At 45.5% G+C, this 18,770-nt stretch overlaps 1 protein-coding gene across 2 annotated transcripts in view; it reads left to right on the plus strand.

Annotated features, from left to right (window-relative positions):
- The first annotated feature begins 1,038 nt into the window (after positions 1 to 1,038).
- NPR3 (natriuretic peptide receptor 3) overlaps positions 1,039 to 18,770 on the plus strand; it is an 86,412-nt gene continuing 68,680 nt past the window's right edge. For both annotated transcript variants that reach the window (XM_040421003.1, XM_040421004.1), the window contains exon 1: positions 1,039 to 1,888. In XM_040421003.1, coding sequence (XP_040276937.1) covers positions 1,210 to 1,888 — 679 coding nt within the window. In that variant the 5' untranslated portion in view covers positions 1,039 to 1,209. The remainder of the gene's footprint in view (positions 1,889 to 18,770) is intronic.

Genomic DNA, 18,770 nt, shown 5'->3' on the forward strand with positions numbered 1-18,770 from the left:
CTACATCGCCCAGCCATACCTATAATATCTTAAAGGGGGTTATCCAAGATTTTGATAGTGATGGCCTATCCTCAGGATCTGGAAACCCTTTTGACTTAGTAAATTGATCGCGGCGTTCACTGACAAACCCAGCTCTGCTACGTCCCGCCGCGACACCTATAAGATAATCTTAAAGCGGTTGTCCGAGATTTTGATACTGATGGCCTACCGTCAGGATCGGAAAACCCTTTTCGCCTGGTCAACTGATCATAGAGCGAAATCACACACTTGGCTCTGCTACATCCCGCCGCGACACCTAAAATATAATCTTAAAGGGGTTGTCTGAGATTTTGATACTGATGGCCTACCGTCAGGATCGGAAAACCCTTTTTCACCTAGTCAATTGATCATAGAGCAGAATCCGCACACTCGGCTCTGCTACATCCCGCCGCGACACCTCTTAAAGGGATTGTCTGAGATTTTTATATTGATGGCCTACCGTCAGGATCGGAAAACCCTTTTTCGCCTAGTCAATTGATTATACAGCGAAATCACACACTCGGCTCTGCTACATCACGCCGCGACACCTATAAAATAATCTTAGAGGGATTGTCCGAGATTTTGATACTGATGGCCTATCCCGAGGATCAGAAAACCCTTTTTTACCTAGTAAATTGATCCTAGCGTTGAATGACACCTCCAGCTCTGCTACATCCACAACATCATACTAACAGGGAATGAATGGCGCGACGTCAAGCGCTCTGCATTCTCGGCATGCTTTTATATTATTTTGCAGATTGCCTGCATACCAAGAAATGGCTGCGCTCCCGTAGGCGCCTCTAGGGGACCCCTCTGCTCCGTCACCAGCTCCCAGTCATTTTGGCTGTCAGTGATTTTTTTTTTTTTGATTTTTTTTTTTTTTTTTCCCTCCTTGCCTTTAGACAATACCCTGCCGCCTGGAGGAGGTGTGTTCAGCTTTAAGAAGGAGGCGGGTGTGCGAGGAGTGACGTGGGGCGTTAATAAGTAACCCTTGGGGCTCTTGTGCCTTCACCATGTGCTGATAGGCTCGCCCGCTGCACTATTTAAAGAGAGGATGATACAGTAAGGAAGAAGGAGAATCAATGAGACCCATCAATGAGGCTGTAACCTTAGAGAACCCTTCCACCGCAGAGTAGTGTTCACACTGCGCAGGGTCCGCCACACCTGAGGAGTAGCGCTTCTTCTTTAAGGATGACCTCTTCTCTGCTCTTTGACCTCCTGGCGGTGGCTTTGGTGGTCGTCCTAGTAAAGAGCGCCCCCGCGGACGATAAAAAAGTCACCATGTTAGTGATCTTACCCAAGGATGACAAGTACATGTTCTCAATAAACCGGGTGCGACCCGCCGTAGACTATGCCTTGCGAGCCGTAGAGGGCAATGCCAGCCTGCTGCCCGGCTTTGCGTTCAACGTCACGTATCGAGACTCCGACTGCGGCAACCAAGCGCTCTTCAGCCTGGTAGACGCCGCCTTGAAGGAGCGGAAACCGGACGTGGTCCTGGGTCCGGTGTGCGAATACGCGGCTGCCCCAGTCGCCAGGTTGGCCTCCCACTGGGACATCCCCATGATCTCTGCCGGGGCGCTGGCCACCGGCTTCATGCAGAAGGCGGAGGAGTATTCCCACCTCACCCGGGTGGCACCTGCCTACACCAAGATGGGCGAGATGTTCCTCGCCATGTTCCGCTACCACAAGTGGAGCAGAGCCATGCTGGTGTACAGTGACGACAACGTGGAGCGGAACTGCTTTTTCACGGTGGAAGGGGTCCACACGGCCTTCAAGGAGGAAGGCTACCACATGGCCGTCCACAACTTCGACGAAGCCAAGCATGTGGACGTAGAGGACATCATACACTCCATCCAGAATAAGGAGAGAGGTAGGTGCCCCTTGTCCGCAAAAAGTGCAGATGCAGCAAAGATGAGTTTGTCATTTGGTGCAATTTATGTGGAGAGTATGGTGACTGTGTTATCTGAAGGCAGCAGAGCTGAGTTTGTCATTTGGCACAATTTCTATGGAGATCACAATGATTGTGTTATCTGAGAGTTATTTCAAGGGAGTAGAGCTGAGTTTGTCATTTGGCACAATTTTTATATGAAGAGCATGATGTTATCCGGAGGCAGCAGGGCTGAGTTGGTTTGTTATTTGGCACAATTTATATGGAGAGTAGGATGATTATGTTATCTGAGAGCTAATTGGAGGCAGAAGAGCTGAGTTTGTCATTTGGCACAGTTTATATGGAGCTCAGGATGATTGTGTTACCTGAGAGTGATAGTGAGGTAGCAGAGCTGAACTTGGCACATTTTATATAGAGATTGTGATGAGTGTGACAGAAGAGCTGAGTTTGTCGTTTGGCACAGTTTATATGGAGCTCAGGATGATTGTTGCAGTAGGGCAGAGTTTGTCGTTTGGCACAGTTCACACCAAAATCAGGATCATTGTGTTATCTGGATGTAGAAACGATGCAACCTCAAAGGTGAGGAGGCACCGAGCTCTGCTCCATCTGTAACTACTGTATGGATTGTAGCAGTAGAATATTAACCCTTCACATCGTAAACTCCAACCAGAATAATAAGGGGATAGGTAAGTGCCCCTCGTCAACGCTCCACCAGTTAGTTCCCCACATAAAAGGTGCAGACACAGCAGAGCTGAGCTTGTCATTTGCACAGAGATCATGATCCTAATCTGGATGCTGCAGAGCTGGGTTTGTCATTGGAACCATGAGTATTTTATCCGTGGCTGAGCGTTGATAATGAAGCAGCCTAAAAGTAAAAGTGAGGCACCGAGGTCTGCTGCATCTGTAAAAACTGTATGTCATGTAAGGGGAGAATATTAACCCTTTGCATCATATACTACATCCAGAATGAAGAGACAGGTAAGTGTGCCTCGTCCACTTTTCACCAGGTGCAAGTGCAGGGGTGCCGAGTTTGTCATTTGGCACAGTTCATTGAGTTTATTATCTGGATGCACAAATGATGCAACCTCAGACTAAACTTGAGACACTTAGCTCTGCTGCATCTGCGATACTGTAGGCATTGCAACAGTAGAGCATTAACCCCTCACATGTCTCTTAGCTGTGCCCCTATAGATCTGGTAAATTGATAGGGCTGCAGATCAGGTGAGTCACCTGCAGGGGGTACATTCAACTGCAACAATGTAACAAATGTATTGTGCTACGAGCTAGTTATTAGCAATGTAGTAGAGCCGAGTTTGTCATTCACAAAACCAAAGATGAATTCACAGTGTGTGGTGATAGGTTTACAGTACCTGCAACTAACTGACAACCAACTCAGCTCTGCTACATCATGAATCTTGTAGAAATTTTTTCAAATATGCCGTGGAGATTTAGATCCTCCTCCCACGTTTAAGGATGACTTTTTTTTGTCAAAGTGAACCCCCCCCCCAAATCTCCAGATATCTGGGGAGATCTCTGCCGAAGATGAGGATAAAGAGAAAGTATATTCAATGCAGATGAATTGCTTGTCATCCAAACTGAAGCTGGAATGCATACAACTCCATGCAGCATCGCAACACACCACATCATATCGGTGCACTTTTGATGACAAACTCAGCTTTGCTACATCTACATCTCAAATAAAGTCCATCATTACTCAGCCTTGTTTAACATTTAACTGATGTCAGTGCAGCAAAGCTGAGTATGTAAACTGGCACAGCTCATTGTGACCTCCTCATCTGCGATTTGCGGTTTTCCAGTACTAAGCAAAGGAAATAGTCAAAGTCCACATGCAGCAGAGCTGACTTTGTCATTTAGCTTAGAAGTGCTGTATTTCGCACTGTGGAATCTTATCAGGTTCCGTTTTCAAACCGAGATCCGTTGTAGGTCCAGATGTAGCAGAGTTGACATTCAGCCCTGCTCATTGTGATCTTCTGTGGTTTTTCTTAGGGCTGCAGATAAACCTACTGGATTGTTTAAATGACATATTCAGCTCTACTACATCTGTATTTGCATCTGCTCATAATCCTGTACCTTGGCACCCGGTTGACCCGCTATCTGGAGCTGGGAGCGCTGAGAGTGCGCGCAGGGATATAGAGCGGCTTGTTGTCACCTATGCCCGGGGTTGCCCAAGGAGAAGGGTGAAAACGTTCCACGTTTCTCCTGCGAGGTTAGACTGAAGTTATCACGGTAATTACTTTAGTTTTACACTCCAGCAGTCGCCGGACATTCCACGCCGCGCTCAATTCCAAGATTTCGTTAATGTCATTAAACCGTATGAATTGTGACACGTCTTGCTTAAGCAGTTTTTCCTGCAGTCCCATGTAAAACTTTAAACACTATGCACAGAGTCCTGCTCTATAGGATTTTCAAGACCATAACATGGCATAGCTTAGGCTAGGTCTACACGACGACATTTGTCGCGCGACCATTTTTATAATGATAGTCTATGGTGTCGCACTGGCGACGCGACAGTCGCTAAAAAATCCTTTCGAGGTGGATTTTTCTAAGACTGTCGCAGTATGTCGCATGTCGCAGCGCGACACCATAGACTACCATTATAAAAATGAATGTCGCGCGACACATGTTGCAGTGTAGTTGTGCCCTATGTGTCGCGCGACTTATTGTCGCGTGACACATGTCGTTGTGTAGACCTAGCCTTAAAGGGGAACTCCATCGAAAAATACATCTAGACTCCACTGATTCTTAGGCCTCTTGCACGCGTCCGTTCCGTGCATTGGGGACCGCAATTTGCGGTCCCCAATGCACGGGCAACGTCCGTGCGGCGGCCGGGACGGATAGAGACCCATTTAACTTGAATGGGTCCGTGATCCGTCCGCACCGCCAAATAAATAGAACAAGTTCTATTTTGCGGGGTTCCGATCCATGCTTCCGTTCCGCATCTCCGTGATTGTGGACCCATTCAAGTGGATGCGGAGTGCATCTCCGTGTATTGCGGACCCACCGTATGCGGGCACACAGCGTTCTTAAGTCACACTGTGCCTGTTTGGCGATTTCTATCAGTCGGAATCTCTGACACTAGAACCAGGGCACAGTATGCGTAACATATAGTCTACAATATACAGCAGAATTATGGTAAATGACAAATTCAACTCTGCTACATCTGTATCTCCCAGAACTAAATGTCTAGAGAGCTGCCAGACCGCTATCAGATCAGAAGTGAGATACGGTAGGTTCTTCCCAAAGCTGTACCAAGGTACATACCATGGATATAATACAGATGTAGCAGAGCTGAATTTGTTATTTAGCTCTTCGAGGATGCCTTTGTGCATTAGGATGCCTGAGTTAGGAGTTAGGTAGGTTAGCAAGTGTACAATCAAATCTGATGAAGATCTGATGATTAGAACCATATGACAAACTTAGTTCTGCTGCATCTGTATTATCCTTCGGCAATGTGGAATTGCATCACCTTTAATGATATTTGTTTGTAGATAATGTTTCCATCCAGTTCTATAACATCTGGCTGCGGTCCCATACAGGAATAGCAGGGCGGTCTTGAACACCACGATTGGTTGTGGTTGTAACATACAGAGCCTTTTTTTCCCCAGGAGACACTGGGGCGGTGTCAGTAGGTGCGGGCTGTTTTTTACGACAGAATATAGGGCGCCTTAAACAGTTGCCCAGTCTGTCCGTAGGGGCGTCCCTTCACCGTATCGACCTCATCATACATTCTAATGAACATGGAAAATTAGAGAAAACTCACTTGGTCACAGGTCGATCCCCAGAGATCTGGGAGCAAGTGCTCAGTTTCCCTGCAGCACCACCGCAGGTGAAATGAAGTATTACACCTGGTCCATTGAACTCAATGGCTTATCTGTATAATGCATGGACATGCTGGGTCCTCCAGTGCGAGTGATGCTCAACTGCTCTCCCAATAGGATTATCAGGACTTCAGAGAGGGGCTCCTGGGCCCCAATACAAAATCTGTTAAGGGTCCCCCATTTATAACACTGTGTCTTCTTATGTGGTAGAGGGGAGCTTAGCACCCGTCAGACACCAAGGCCCTTATAGTTATGCCCCTGGGGGGGGGGACGTGACGGTCAGGCTTCCCCCCCTCCCCTAAACATTGGATTGTAGGCAGATCCCGTTGATTTTGGAGGGGTGTGCGTCGAAATCCTGTGCCCAGCGTTAGGTCAGTCCCGCTGAGGATTCTTCGAATCCAATTCCCATGGAAATCCATCCAGGTTAATGACCACAGAAAATCCTTGACCCACATCCCCCCCCCCACCCAGCCGTGCTGTACGTGACAGGTGGACAGTGACCATCGCGCTCCTCCAGCTACAGCCGCCGTAAAGCGCACACTGCAGCCATCGCCTGAGCAATGTCCCCTGGACGTCATTCCATAGAAAGGGACTTGTACAGCTCCAGATGTTTGCAACTTTGTTCAGATCGTCAGTGACGTCGTATGTTGTACTCTAGTTGCATCCAGAGCTGCATTCAAAATTCTGCTGGATTCCTATTAGAAGTCATACGAAATCATTCCCATCAGCTCTTCTATTTCTGTAATAAAATAATGACCTCTTACGCCCGCCGTCTCAATCGTACCAGCCAGCGAGTGTGTGGGCAGCAGCTCTGGTGGTAACTGTATATGTCCCATGATGCCATACTCGGGCGTGGCTAGCAGATGTGGTCCTCTAGATCAATTGGTGAGCAGAAGGCTGGAGGAACATAAATGAAGGTCTAAGGCGCAGGAGAGGCGTCAGGCTGCGCTCCGTACAGCAGCGCGCAGCGTGTTGCAGGCGGCGTACTGACTCTAGTACAGAAGCAAGGGGCGTAAAGGATTAGTCGGCAATGGCCTTACTACATCTACAGGAGACCAGAAGCAGGATGGACCATCAATGGTCTGATCGGTGGGGGACCTGAAGAGCGCCGCAACCTCTTCAGGCAGCTGATCAGCCGGGGTGCTGAGAAATTAATGGCCTTACTACATCTACAGGAGACCAGAAGCAGGATGGACCATCAATGGTCTGATCGGTGGGGGACCTGAAGAGCGCCGCAACCTCTTCAGGCAGCTGATCAGCCGGGGTGCTGAGGAATTGATGGCCTTACTACATCTACAGGAGACCAGAAGCAGGATGGACCATCAATGGTCTGATCGGTGGGGGACCTGAAGAGCACCGCAACCTCTTCAGGCAGCTGATCAGCCGGGGTGCTGAGGAATTGATGGCCTTACTACATCTACAGGAGACCAGAAGCAGGATGGACCATCAATGGTCTGATCGGTGGGGGACCTGAAGAGCACCGCAGCCTCTTCAGGCAGCTGATCAGCCGGGGTGCTGAGGAATTGATGGCCTTACTACATCTACAGGAGACCAGAAGCAGGATGGACCATCAATGGTCTGATCGGTGGGGGACCTGAAGAGCGCCGCAACCTCTTCAGGCAGCTGATCAGCCGGGGTGCTGAGAAATTGATGGCCTTACTACATCTACAGGAGACCAGAAGCAGGATGGACCATCAATGGTCTGATCGGTGGGGGACCTGAAGAGCGCCGCAACCTCTTCAGGCAGCTGATCAGCCGGGGTGCTGAGAAATTGATGGCCCATCTTGAGGACAGGTCATCAATATATGAATCCAGGAAACACCCCTTTAAATGAGTTTGATTTAAATATAATGAAAAGTTCTACAACTTTCTAATATGCGTTCATCATTGTAAAGATCTCTGTTTGCTTTCAGTGAATGAGCTTGAAGGACGAAAACCTGGATACTGTAGATACTGGATATACAGTCATGGTATACATTTTACTGGCACTGATACATTGTAGCAAATTGTTGTATATTTCCATTCACTTTCAGGAAGCGGAGATACTGTATTATAATACAATGGGTAATTCTTCATTATGTGCTGACTAAGCTTTATATAAACCCTGAAAAACCTATTTGTGCAGCAGAAAAAAAACTTCCTGTCACTACTTCTGTGCACTGTGAGGGTGGTCACCCAGGTAGTGTGGGAAGTGGTTGCTAAGCGATGAAGATCTGTAAATCCTGCATAATACATTAACCCTCTCAAGCACCGTGATGTCCATCTATGCCACATGGGCGTGGGGGGTGTATGGGGTGGCCGGCTCCGCACACAGCAGCCGGGATCGGAGAGAACTTGCAGAATAACAGTAAAACCGCAATACCCTGCAATACAAAACGAGGTCAAACCATTACAGGTTCAGGTTCTCTACAGGGACCAAAAAAAACAGATTTTTTAAAAAGTTTTAAAAAATATATATAAAAAAAAAACATTGGTAAAAGCACTTATTTGGGTGGCACTCCACTATCTGATGGTTGTAGATCAGTATACCGTAGTTGTAAAATGTATATTTATTAGTACAAATATGAAAGAATAATTGATCAACTGTGAACTTAAACTTTAAAACATCGATGTCAATTAGAAAATACACAAAGTAGCTTGGAAGTGAAATGAATAAAGATAAAAGTAAAATAAAAATACTCCAAAAATCCAGCAATTGATGTGTTGTCTGTCCACGTGTAGTACTTATTAAATCTGGTGTTTGTGATACTTTTATAGTATTTTTAGATACTGGGTTGTTCCCATAGGATCAATTTGAGACATGCGCGGCGTCGAATGTGTTAATAGCAATCAGCCGGGTGTATTGTTAGTCTTCTGAGGACGCGGCTCGTGAAGTGCGGTGTAATAAATGACGGATTATCGATATGGTCTTTAGGTAAATAACCGATCATATAAATAAAAGCCGGTCCAGCGCGGTATGAATGGCTAATCCAGCGGGATGAAACAAAGCAGCAACAAGCTATACAGTCGTGTAATGGTCCGTTACCGATCCTGGGGATAGCGGTGTGACGACCGCACTGGTGTGTGGATGGATCCGCTGGATACATCCCCTTCTTATGTAGCCGGCAGATGTTAGATATTCAAATACAGTCTGATTACATTGAAGCCTGCTGTGGTCTCCCATTGCTCCGATACCTGCTCCTGTGTGACCGTGGCCTCCCACGTGGTCACGCATTGGTGCTCAGGTAGTGGCTTGTGTTCACTCCAAAAGCCGGTGTAGATGCAATCAATTTTCCAAAAAAAAAGGGCCGAGCCTTCATAGTATTGGAGAAGTGGTGAGGATCGCGGTCGAAGTCTATTCACTGCACACAAAATCCAGCGTGCAGTGAATAGACCACCGCAATCCTCACCACTTCTCCAATACTATGAAGGCTCGGCCCTTTTTTTTTTGAAAATTGATTGCATCTACACCGGCTGGGTGGTTGTTGGTTGATTGCTATTAAGGCCTCTTTCACACAACCGTTTTTTTTTTTCTCCGTTTACGGGCCGTTTTTTGCGGTCCGTATACGTTCCGTATACGGAACCATTCATTTCAATGGTTACGCAAACAAAAAACAGAATGTACTCCGTATGCTTTTCGTTTCCGTATTTCCATTGAAAGATAGAACATGTCCTATTATTGCCCGCAAATCACGTTCCGTGGCTCCATTCAAGTCAATGGGTCCGCAAAAAAAAAAACGGAACACATACGGAAATGCATCCGTATGTCTTCCGTATCCGTTCCGTTTTTGCGGAACCATCTTTTAAAAATGTTATGCCCAGCCCAATTTTTTCTATGTAATTACTGTATACTGTATATGCCATACGGAAAAACGGAACGGAAACGGAAACACAACGGAAACAAAAAACGGAACAACAGATCCGTGAAAAACGGACCGCGAAACACTGAAAAAGCCATACGGTCGTGTGAAAGAGGCCTAACACATTCGACGCCGCGCAGGTCTCAAATTGATTATATAGGAACCACCCAGTATCTAAAAATACTATAAAAGTATCACAAATACCAGATTTGATAAGAACTACACGTGGACAGACAACACATCAATTACAGGATTTTTGGAGTATTTTTTATTTTACTTTTATCTTTATTAATTTCATTTCACTTACAAGCTATTTTGTGTATTTTCTAATTGACATCGATGTTTTAAAGTTTAAAGGGCTTCTGTCACCCCCTTACAGTCATTTTTCATTTTTTTGGCTACTTAAATTCCCTATACTGCGATATATCAATATATAGGGCTCTTACTCTTTTTCGTTCAGTAGTTTCTTAAAAAAATGGACTTTTATAATATGTAAATGACCTCTCTACCAGCAAGTAGGGCGGCTACTTGCTGGTAGCAGCCGCATCCTCCTTTCATAAAGACGCCCCCTCCGCATGTTGATTGACAGGGCCAGCGAGCGCTCTCGTCCTCTGACTGGCCCTGTCTGCGTTCTAAATCTCGCGCCTGCGCTGTACCGGTCTTCAGTTGGCGCAGGCGCACTGAGAGGAGGGCGCTCGCTCGGCCGCTCCTTCCTCAGTGCGCCTGCGCCGGGTGTAGATGTGACGTCATCCGCGCAGGCGCATTGAGGAAGGAGCGGCCGAGCGAGCGCCCTCCTCTCAGTGCGCCTGCGCCGACTGAAGACCGGTATAGCGCAGGCGCGAGATTTAGAACGCAGACAGGGCCAGCCAGAGGACGATCGCGTTCGCTGGCCCTGTCAATCAACATGAGGAGGGGGCGTCTTTATGAAAGGAGGATGCGGCTGCTACCAGCAAGTAACCGCCCTACTTGCTGGTAGAGAGGTAATTTACATATTATAAAAGTCCATTTTTTGAAGAAACTACTGAACGAAAAAGAGTAAGAGCCCTATATATTGATAAATCGCAGTATAGGGAATTTAAGTAGCCAAAAAAATGAAAAATGACTGTAAGGGGGTGACAGAAGCCCTTTAAAAGTATAACTGACATATATATTTTTTGGAGTATTAGATTGTGGGGATTAATATAACCTTGGTGGCCCTATTTCAACTTTTCACTGTCTATTCAATTACCCCTTAATTCCATATTCCACAGTTTTGTTCCCTGTACTGCCTACTTTTACCTGTGCTTAAAATAGGGTTGCTAGGCATTGTCAAAGGACGGAGGACGCTGCGTGCAAGCTCAGATTACTGACAGCCAGGGACTGTAAGTAAATGATTAAAGCCAGGTCCTCCCCAGCAGCTGATAACAGTGCCTGCGCTGTGTGCACTTCTCCCTGTGCCTGCGCTTGGCAGACGCTCCCTCACTCAGCAGAGCTGGAGGATGCAGAGTTGGAGCAGCGCAGACCAGGGAAGGGAGATCTGCCGTCTGCTCAGTGTATAAATGAAAGCAACATGTGGTAAGAGGGACCCCTTTGTGCTGCAGGAGATTAACCCTTTAGGGGGAGGGCTCTGGTTACTGACACTTTTGGGGGGCTATTGTTACTGGCTAGTGAGGGCAGGTGGGATTAGCCTCAGGGGGAGGGCAGTGGCGGCCATCTTAACTGAATAGTGAAACTGCAGTTTTATGCCGACTGGTTGCTAAGGGCTGAATCTTATTAAATATGGGGTAAGTCAGTCTAATAGGAACTGATTCTGGAATATCATGTTATTAGTAACTACATATATGAAAATTGAAATTAGGGTCTAAATGTGACAGTTATCCTTTAAGTTCACAGTTGATCAATTATTCTTTCATATTTGTACTAATACATATAAATTTTACAACTACAGTATACTGATCTACCATGCAACCATCAGACATTTGAGTGCCACCCAAATAAGTGCTTTTACCTATTTTTAACTCCGTATACGGTGGGTGTGCCGTACGGGTTGTGCACCGACCCACTGTTATTTGATTGGGTAGAGCCGTTGGTATTTTTATACATAAAAAAATAAATAAATAAACGTTGTCATATAAAAAACGAACAATATAATTGCATCCAAACACGTCCAAAATCTTACAGTGTCCCATTATTTATGCCGTGTGGTGCATCCTGTAATTAAAAAAAAAAAAAAAAATGCACAATGCCAGAATTCCCTTTATTTTTTGATCACCTTACCCCCCCCCCCCCCCCCCACAAAAAAGGAATTAAAAAATTATCAAAAGTCATCTATATCCCAAAATGGTACCAATAAAACCTGAAGTTCGCGCCACAAATAAAAAACCACAGCTCTGCCAATTTTTTTTTGTTTAAAAAAAAAAAAGTTTTTAAAGGGAGTCTGTCAGCAGTTTTGACCATGTTATACTGCTGACAGCACCAGGTAGAGGCTAGGGAGAGCAAGATAAACATGCCTTTTGAGGAGTAGTGTGAATATGATGTTTTGTTCTGCTCCTCTAAGTGCCCAGGAGGTGGAGCTTCACTGTGAGGCGCTCTCTGCATTGAGCTGCTTCGCTGCCCCTCCCCTCTGCTCTGATTGGCAGCTGTAGTGTTGGAGTCTACAGCTGCCACTTATACTGGGTACAATATGTAACTCTATGGATACTACCTCTGTGTAGTTGGGTCATCTTTGACTAGAGCCGGCCGTGTACGCGAGATACAAGGTGATGGGTATCTGGATGACTAATTGGACATATGACCAACCCAGACCCATCCATTTTTGACATGCTTGACTGTTGTAAGTCATGGTAGGGCCCAAGCCAACTGGCCAAAATCTATGGTCCACAAGCAGCCAGGTGCCATCTGCTATGACCAGTCATATATGGCATAAATGAATCCCGTAGCTTTTTTTAATCCACCGCCCCTTTCGTCAGCCCTCGGCTCCCCCTCTGTCGGCCCGCGGCTCCCCCTCTGTTGGCCCTCCGTTACATGGACTGGTAAAATGGATGCTATATGGAATGATATATGGACCTATATAAGGTATATAGGCTAATATATAGTATACTGTATGGAGTGATATATGGCCTGATGTATAGGATATTAAATGGGTTGATATATAAGATGATATATGGGAAAATATGTGAGATCATATATGACCTGATATATAGGATATTACTTTAAGGGGTGATATGAGATGATAAATGGGATGCTATAAAGTATATTATATGAATTAATATATCGGGAGATATAGCGGGTGATATATAGGATATTAAACTGTTGATATATGAGATGATGTATGGGCTGATGTATAGGATATCAAATGGGGTGATATACAGTATAGGATCATATATGGGAAAATATGTGAAATGATACATGGGTTGACATATTGGATATTACTTAGGATGATATACGAGATGATATATGAGATGCTTCATGGGGTAATGTGAGATGATATATGGGATACTATAAAGTATATTATATGGACCAATATATGGGGTGATATATGGGATGATATATAGGATTTTAAACAGGGTTATATATGTAATAATATATGGGCTGATATGAGACGATATATGGGCTGATATGAGACGATTTATGGTCTGATATGAGACGATATAAGAGACAATATTTGGGCTGATATATGAGATGATATATGAGACGATATATGGGCTGATATATGAGATGATATATGGGCTTATATGAGACGATATATGGGCTTATATGAGACGATATATGGGCTGATATGAGATGATATACTGGCTGATATGAGACGATATATGGGCTGATATATGAGACGATATATGGGCTGATATATGAGACAATATATGGGCTGATATATGAGACGATATATGGGCTGATATGAGATGATATATGAGACGATATATGGGCTGATATATGAGACGATATATGGGCTGATATGAGACGATATATGAGACGATATATGGGCTGATATATGAGATGATATATGAGACGATATATGGGCTGATATGAGACGATATATTAGACGATATATGGGCTGATATATGAGATGATATACTGGCTGATATGAGACGATATATGGGCCTATATGGGATTTTGACACCATATCCAATATCTCAGCCAATGAATTGGCTCCTTATAGACTTGCTGTATTCTCCGCATCTTCCCTGTTGTGGAAATTTCCAGGAGATGTGGGCGGATTCCACGGGTTCCTGATCCTAAAACCTCATCAATTTTGTGTTGTGCTCTTACGTCAGCGGGGGGGTCAGCGGCTCCGGGAGGAACTTTTACAAATATTTATTTCCAGCCTTCCTTTGTTTTCATTGCTTGCCAACTGAGCATCACCAGCCACCCGAGCTGGGAATGGGAACCATTGGGCGCGCCACCAGTATCCCCCATTGCTTAGGTGATCACATCTCGGAATTTAGGGACCCCCCTAGTACTTTAGCCTCAGGGACCCCTCAGTACTTTAGTCTTCTATCTGAAATATAGGTTTCATTTTGATGGGCGCTCGAGGTACCCCTTGTATTTTGCACATACAAACCACATCAGGTATAAAAGATCAGGCACGTCTGTATCCAGGGGCGCTGGGTAGATGCTACAGGGGCTCATCTCAAGCTTCCCAAATTGTATTTCCACCAAACTTGCAGTTCTTGGGCCCCAATGAAAATCTGTAATGGGCCCCCACCTTCCATGTGCCATTTATAATGCTGGGCCCTTCTACCTCTGCACCCCTATAGACGCACCCTTGCATCCAGCAATCTCAATCTCTCATGAATCCTACAAATTAGGTCAGGCTTTAGCGGCAGCTTATTGGCATTGTTGAAGAAGGGGGCAGTTTGCTCTCTCTTTTTTTTTATGTAGGGGGTCTGGTAAGAGAGGAGTAAAGGGCCCGGATGGTGGTGGGGGGAAGGGGGGGGGGACATGATATTTTTGTTGCACCCCATAGAATGAGCTCAGTTCTATCCTCTGTATATGATTTCCAGCCGTCAGTGCCCGTCCTTGGGATGAGCCCCCAATGTATTCCTCTCCTCTTCTATGAAATGTTCTTAGTTTCTTTTTTTTTTTTTAATTCCTTGTAAAAAGCGGCATATTCAGGGTAACCTTATCATGTGGCAGAAGGTTACTGGCATAAACAGGCATGGCTGGAAACGGAGGCCGCCCTCACTGACACCTCCGCACAGCTATCAAAGCAGGCTTTAATCCCTGGGACGTGTTACGGTAATCTCCTGACCAGGACCTCATTACCATAAACCCTAACAAGGTGATAATTCCCATTTAGAAGCTATTCAGACGCTGGAGTTGGTAAAGATGTAGCAGAGCTGAATTGTTTCTGAAAGCCTAAGTGCACTGAAAATATGAAAAAGGGCCATGTGCGACTGCAGCGAAGGCCATATCCTCCCATACGGAAGCTGAGATATACTGGGATATACTCTCTTTAGGACTGCTGATGGACACCAGTGAATATATTTATAGTACAAGATGGTAGAATGAAATGGTCAGAATGGATTTTGTCCCTTCAGATTCCCCGTTGGGAAGGAAAACATTGATTTTGGTGACGCCGAGGATGCATGTGTATGGGGAGGACGGGAGGTCCTGGCAGTGGTCAGGGGGCTAGTCAGACACTGCTACCCCCAACAGGAACAGCTGTCCAGAGGCTGTCATGTGTCAGTCCATGGCGATCAGCTGAGCCTGCATTACAAGAACGCTGCAAACAGCCCCCCATAACTCAGCTTCCTAGGAATCAAAGGGGTCAAGAGGTTAATTTCAATTCCACCTAAATTTTCAGATTTGGAATCAAGTTTTAAAAGAATGCAGTCATAGCAAGGCCTTTGAGGGGCGTTTGGGACCCCCTAAGGTATGAGTGCTTGGGCAACTCCTGGCTGATTGGCATCAGGGGTGCTTCCATGATGAAGCGAAGACTGTGAGAGGACCATCTAGCACCATATATGAATTCGGAGAGCTCCTCATTAGATGCTATAGTCCCGTCATAGTGACAGACCCCTTTCATTTTGGACTCCTGATCACATTGAGAGACGCATGGTACGCCCGCAGGCCCTCCGTAGACGCTTTCCATGAGAATGGTGAGAACTTGAAGTTCCTGTACTTTTTGGCTCCATCCACAGGTTTATGAATCACGTGTAATTATTATTGTACGTATCTGAGAAAATTAGGTCATTACCTGCAGCGATTTCCTTCCGAGACGTCTATTTTAACGAGCATGGGAACTGGTCTCCCTTTTCAAATTGCATTAATTAATCATTCACACGGATCGTTACAGTATGTAAAAGTCTCCATATAGAGAAAATGTACATATACAGCTGAGTCACTGTATGCACGGTGATGTAACGTATCCTGTACTGATCCTGAGTATTATGCTCCAGAGCTGCACTCACTATTCTGCTGGTGCAGTCACTGTGTACATACATTACATTACTTATCCTGTACTGATCCTGAGTTACATCCTGTATTATACTCCAGAGCTGCACTCACTATTCTGCTGGTGGAGTCACTGTGTACATACATTACTTATCCTGTACTGATCCTGAGTTACATCCTGTATTATACTCCAGAGCTGCACTCACTATTCTGCTGGTGCAGTCACTGTGTACATACATACATTACTTATCCTGTACTAATCCTGTGTTACATCCTGTATTATACTCTAGAGCTGCACTCACTATTCTGCTGGTGGAGTCACTGTGTACATACATTACTTATCCTGTACTGATCCTGAGTTACATCCTGTATTATACTCCAGAGCTGCACTCACTATTCTGCTGGTGGAGTCACTGTGTACATACATTACATTACTTATCCTGTACTGATCCTGAGTTACATCCTGTATTATACTCCAGAGCTGCACTCACTATTCTGCTGGTGGACTCACTGTGTACATACATTACATTACTTATCCTGTACTGATCCTGAGTTACATCCTGTATTATACTCCAGAGCTGCACTCACTATTCTGCTGGTGCAGTCACTGTGTACATACATACATTACTTATCCTGTACTAATCCTGAGTTACATCCTGTATTATACTCCAGAGCTGCACTCACTATTCTGCTGGTGGACTCACTGTGTACATACATTACATTACTTATCCTGTACTGATCCTGAGTTACATCCTGTATTATACTCCAGAGCTGCACTCACTATTCTGCTGGTGCAGTCACTGTGTACATACATTACATTACTTATCCTGTACTGATCCTGAGTTACATTCTGTATTATACTCCAGAGCTGCACTCACTATTCTGCTGGTGGAGTCACTGTGTACATACATTACATTACTTATCCTGTACTGATCCTGAGTTACATCCTGTATTATACTCCAGAGCTGCACTCACTATTCTGCACCCACTCAAATGACTTACCCTGTATTATCTGTGCATTATTAGACCTGCAGTGTTCAAAGATTTTATTTTTATTGTGCAATTTTCAGACACATTTTATGACTGTTTTTACTTCTTTTATGTTTTCTTTTTTTTTGTAGTTTTATGTATTTTCTTTTTATCCCCCTGCTGAATAATATAGTCATTGTAAATTTGCTGTACAATGTGACCTGTGTAGGTTCAGTGTGTGATGTGTGCGGCAGGGTTACATCTGATTGCTGCTTCTTGGCCATTACATTAGATAGTGGACAATGGGTCCAAGCATTCGCCCTATTGATCAGGCATCCTAATTGAGCTTCTGTTGACTCCATTCATGAGAAAGTTCCCTGATCGCCTGGAGCACCAACCTCCCTATGGAGTAGGGTTTCTGTGACAATGGCTCGGTTTCACGCACGGGAACAAGCTGTGTTTCATGGCACACAGAACAATAACACAAGTTGTGGACGGAAGAATTCTGGAGCCCGGAGATCCACACTAGAAGGTTCTCCACAGCCAAACAATTCAAGAGCTTGTGAAGGTTTAGATTTCCTGATAACCCAAACTCCTAGTGAGTGCCAGGCCGCTGTATGGGGCATTATGTGGAGGAAAAGAGAAGGCACAAAACACCATTGTCTCCCTCAAAAATGTCACTTACACTGCTGCCCCTGAAGCCGGGCCCAATCCTCCTCCTTTATACTCTATTGACATGGCCGCTCTTACACCAGCTTCTGTGCAGTGGTGGAGGAGGGAGGCGGTGACGGACTGGGGTTTACTGGACCCCATTACGTAAGTCAACCCTCTATCGATGGGATGCACTTATAGTTACATTATACACAGGAGGTATCATCTATAAGACATGGTAGGTTCCCATAGACCCTATGGTAAGTGATGGTCCCAAAATCACCTCCAATGGGGGTGTCCAATGACCGACCAGCAAGATTGATTATTTTCTGCTGGACCAATGGTGTATTATTACTGTGGGGATTCGCTCTGGCAGTTAGGATTAGCGGGTGCAGCACAGAGGCAAAGTACAAGTTCTTGGTTCAAAACATCAGTGTTTATTTAAAAGTGAAAGCAAAACAAAACCGCAAGTTCCTTGGTGATTGTTCACACACATGAAAAGTTCTTATACAAAACTATCACCTTTTCTCCTGGGTGTTACTTCACACCCTGTTGGAAGTTCTGCCTTGTCAAGTCCACAGGCAGGCGTTAGGCGGCCTGTTCGCCCTCACAGGGGTCTGAGCCCTCCAGCCCGGCTCAAGCCGCGGATCCGAACACAGCCCTCATATCACAGCACACAGACCTCCTGAGCTCCACTGTCAGACGGAGGTAATCCTCATCACCTGGCAGTGCTGGCTGGTTTTTATGCCTGACAAAACCCGGCCTGGAACATGGGGAGTAGTCACCCACCCAGCACTTTGACTACTCCCAGTAAGAGCCGTCCCGGATCAGCTATTACAGCCATACTAAGTATCAAGGTGTCAAACAGCAACTGCTGCTGACACATAAAAACCGTCTCTTACTCCACCGAGGCCAGGAACCTTGGTGACACGTACCTATCATCCACGATGATTCCTTGTACCTTCTTACATACCTCCCTCTGAGGGGGTGAACACATGCCATACAGTATACTCAGGACAGGGCATCCGCGTTTCCCTCAAACGGCTTGCCCTGTGTTCTACGGAGAACTTAAAGTTTTGTAAGGACAGGAACCACCTGGTGACCCGAGCATTCCTCTCTTTGGCCTGGCTCATCCACTTGAGGGGAGTGGTCAGTCACCAGACAGAATGTTCTTCCCAACAAATAATAGCGGAG

Source organism: Bufo bufo, chromosome 2 (assembly GCF_905171765.1).
Source record: "Bufo bufo chromosome 2, aBufBuf1.1, whole genome shotgun sequence".
In the NCBI taxonomy this organism is placed as follows: Eukaryota; Metazoa; Chordata; class Amphibia; order Anura; family Bufonidae; genus Bufo; species Bufo bufo.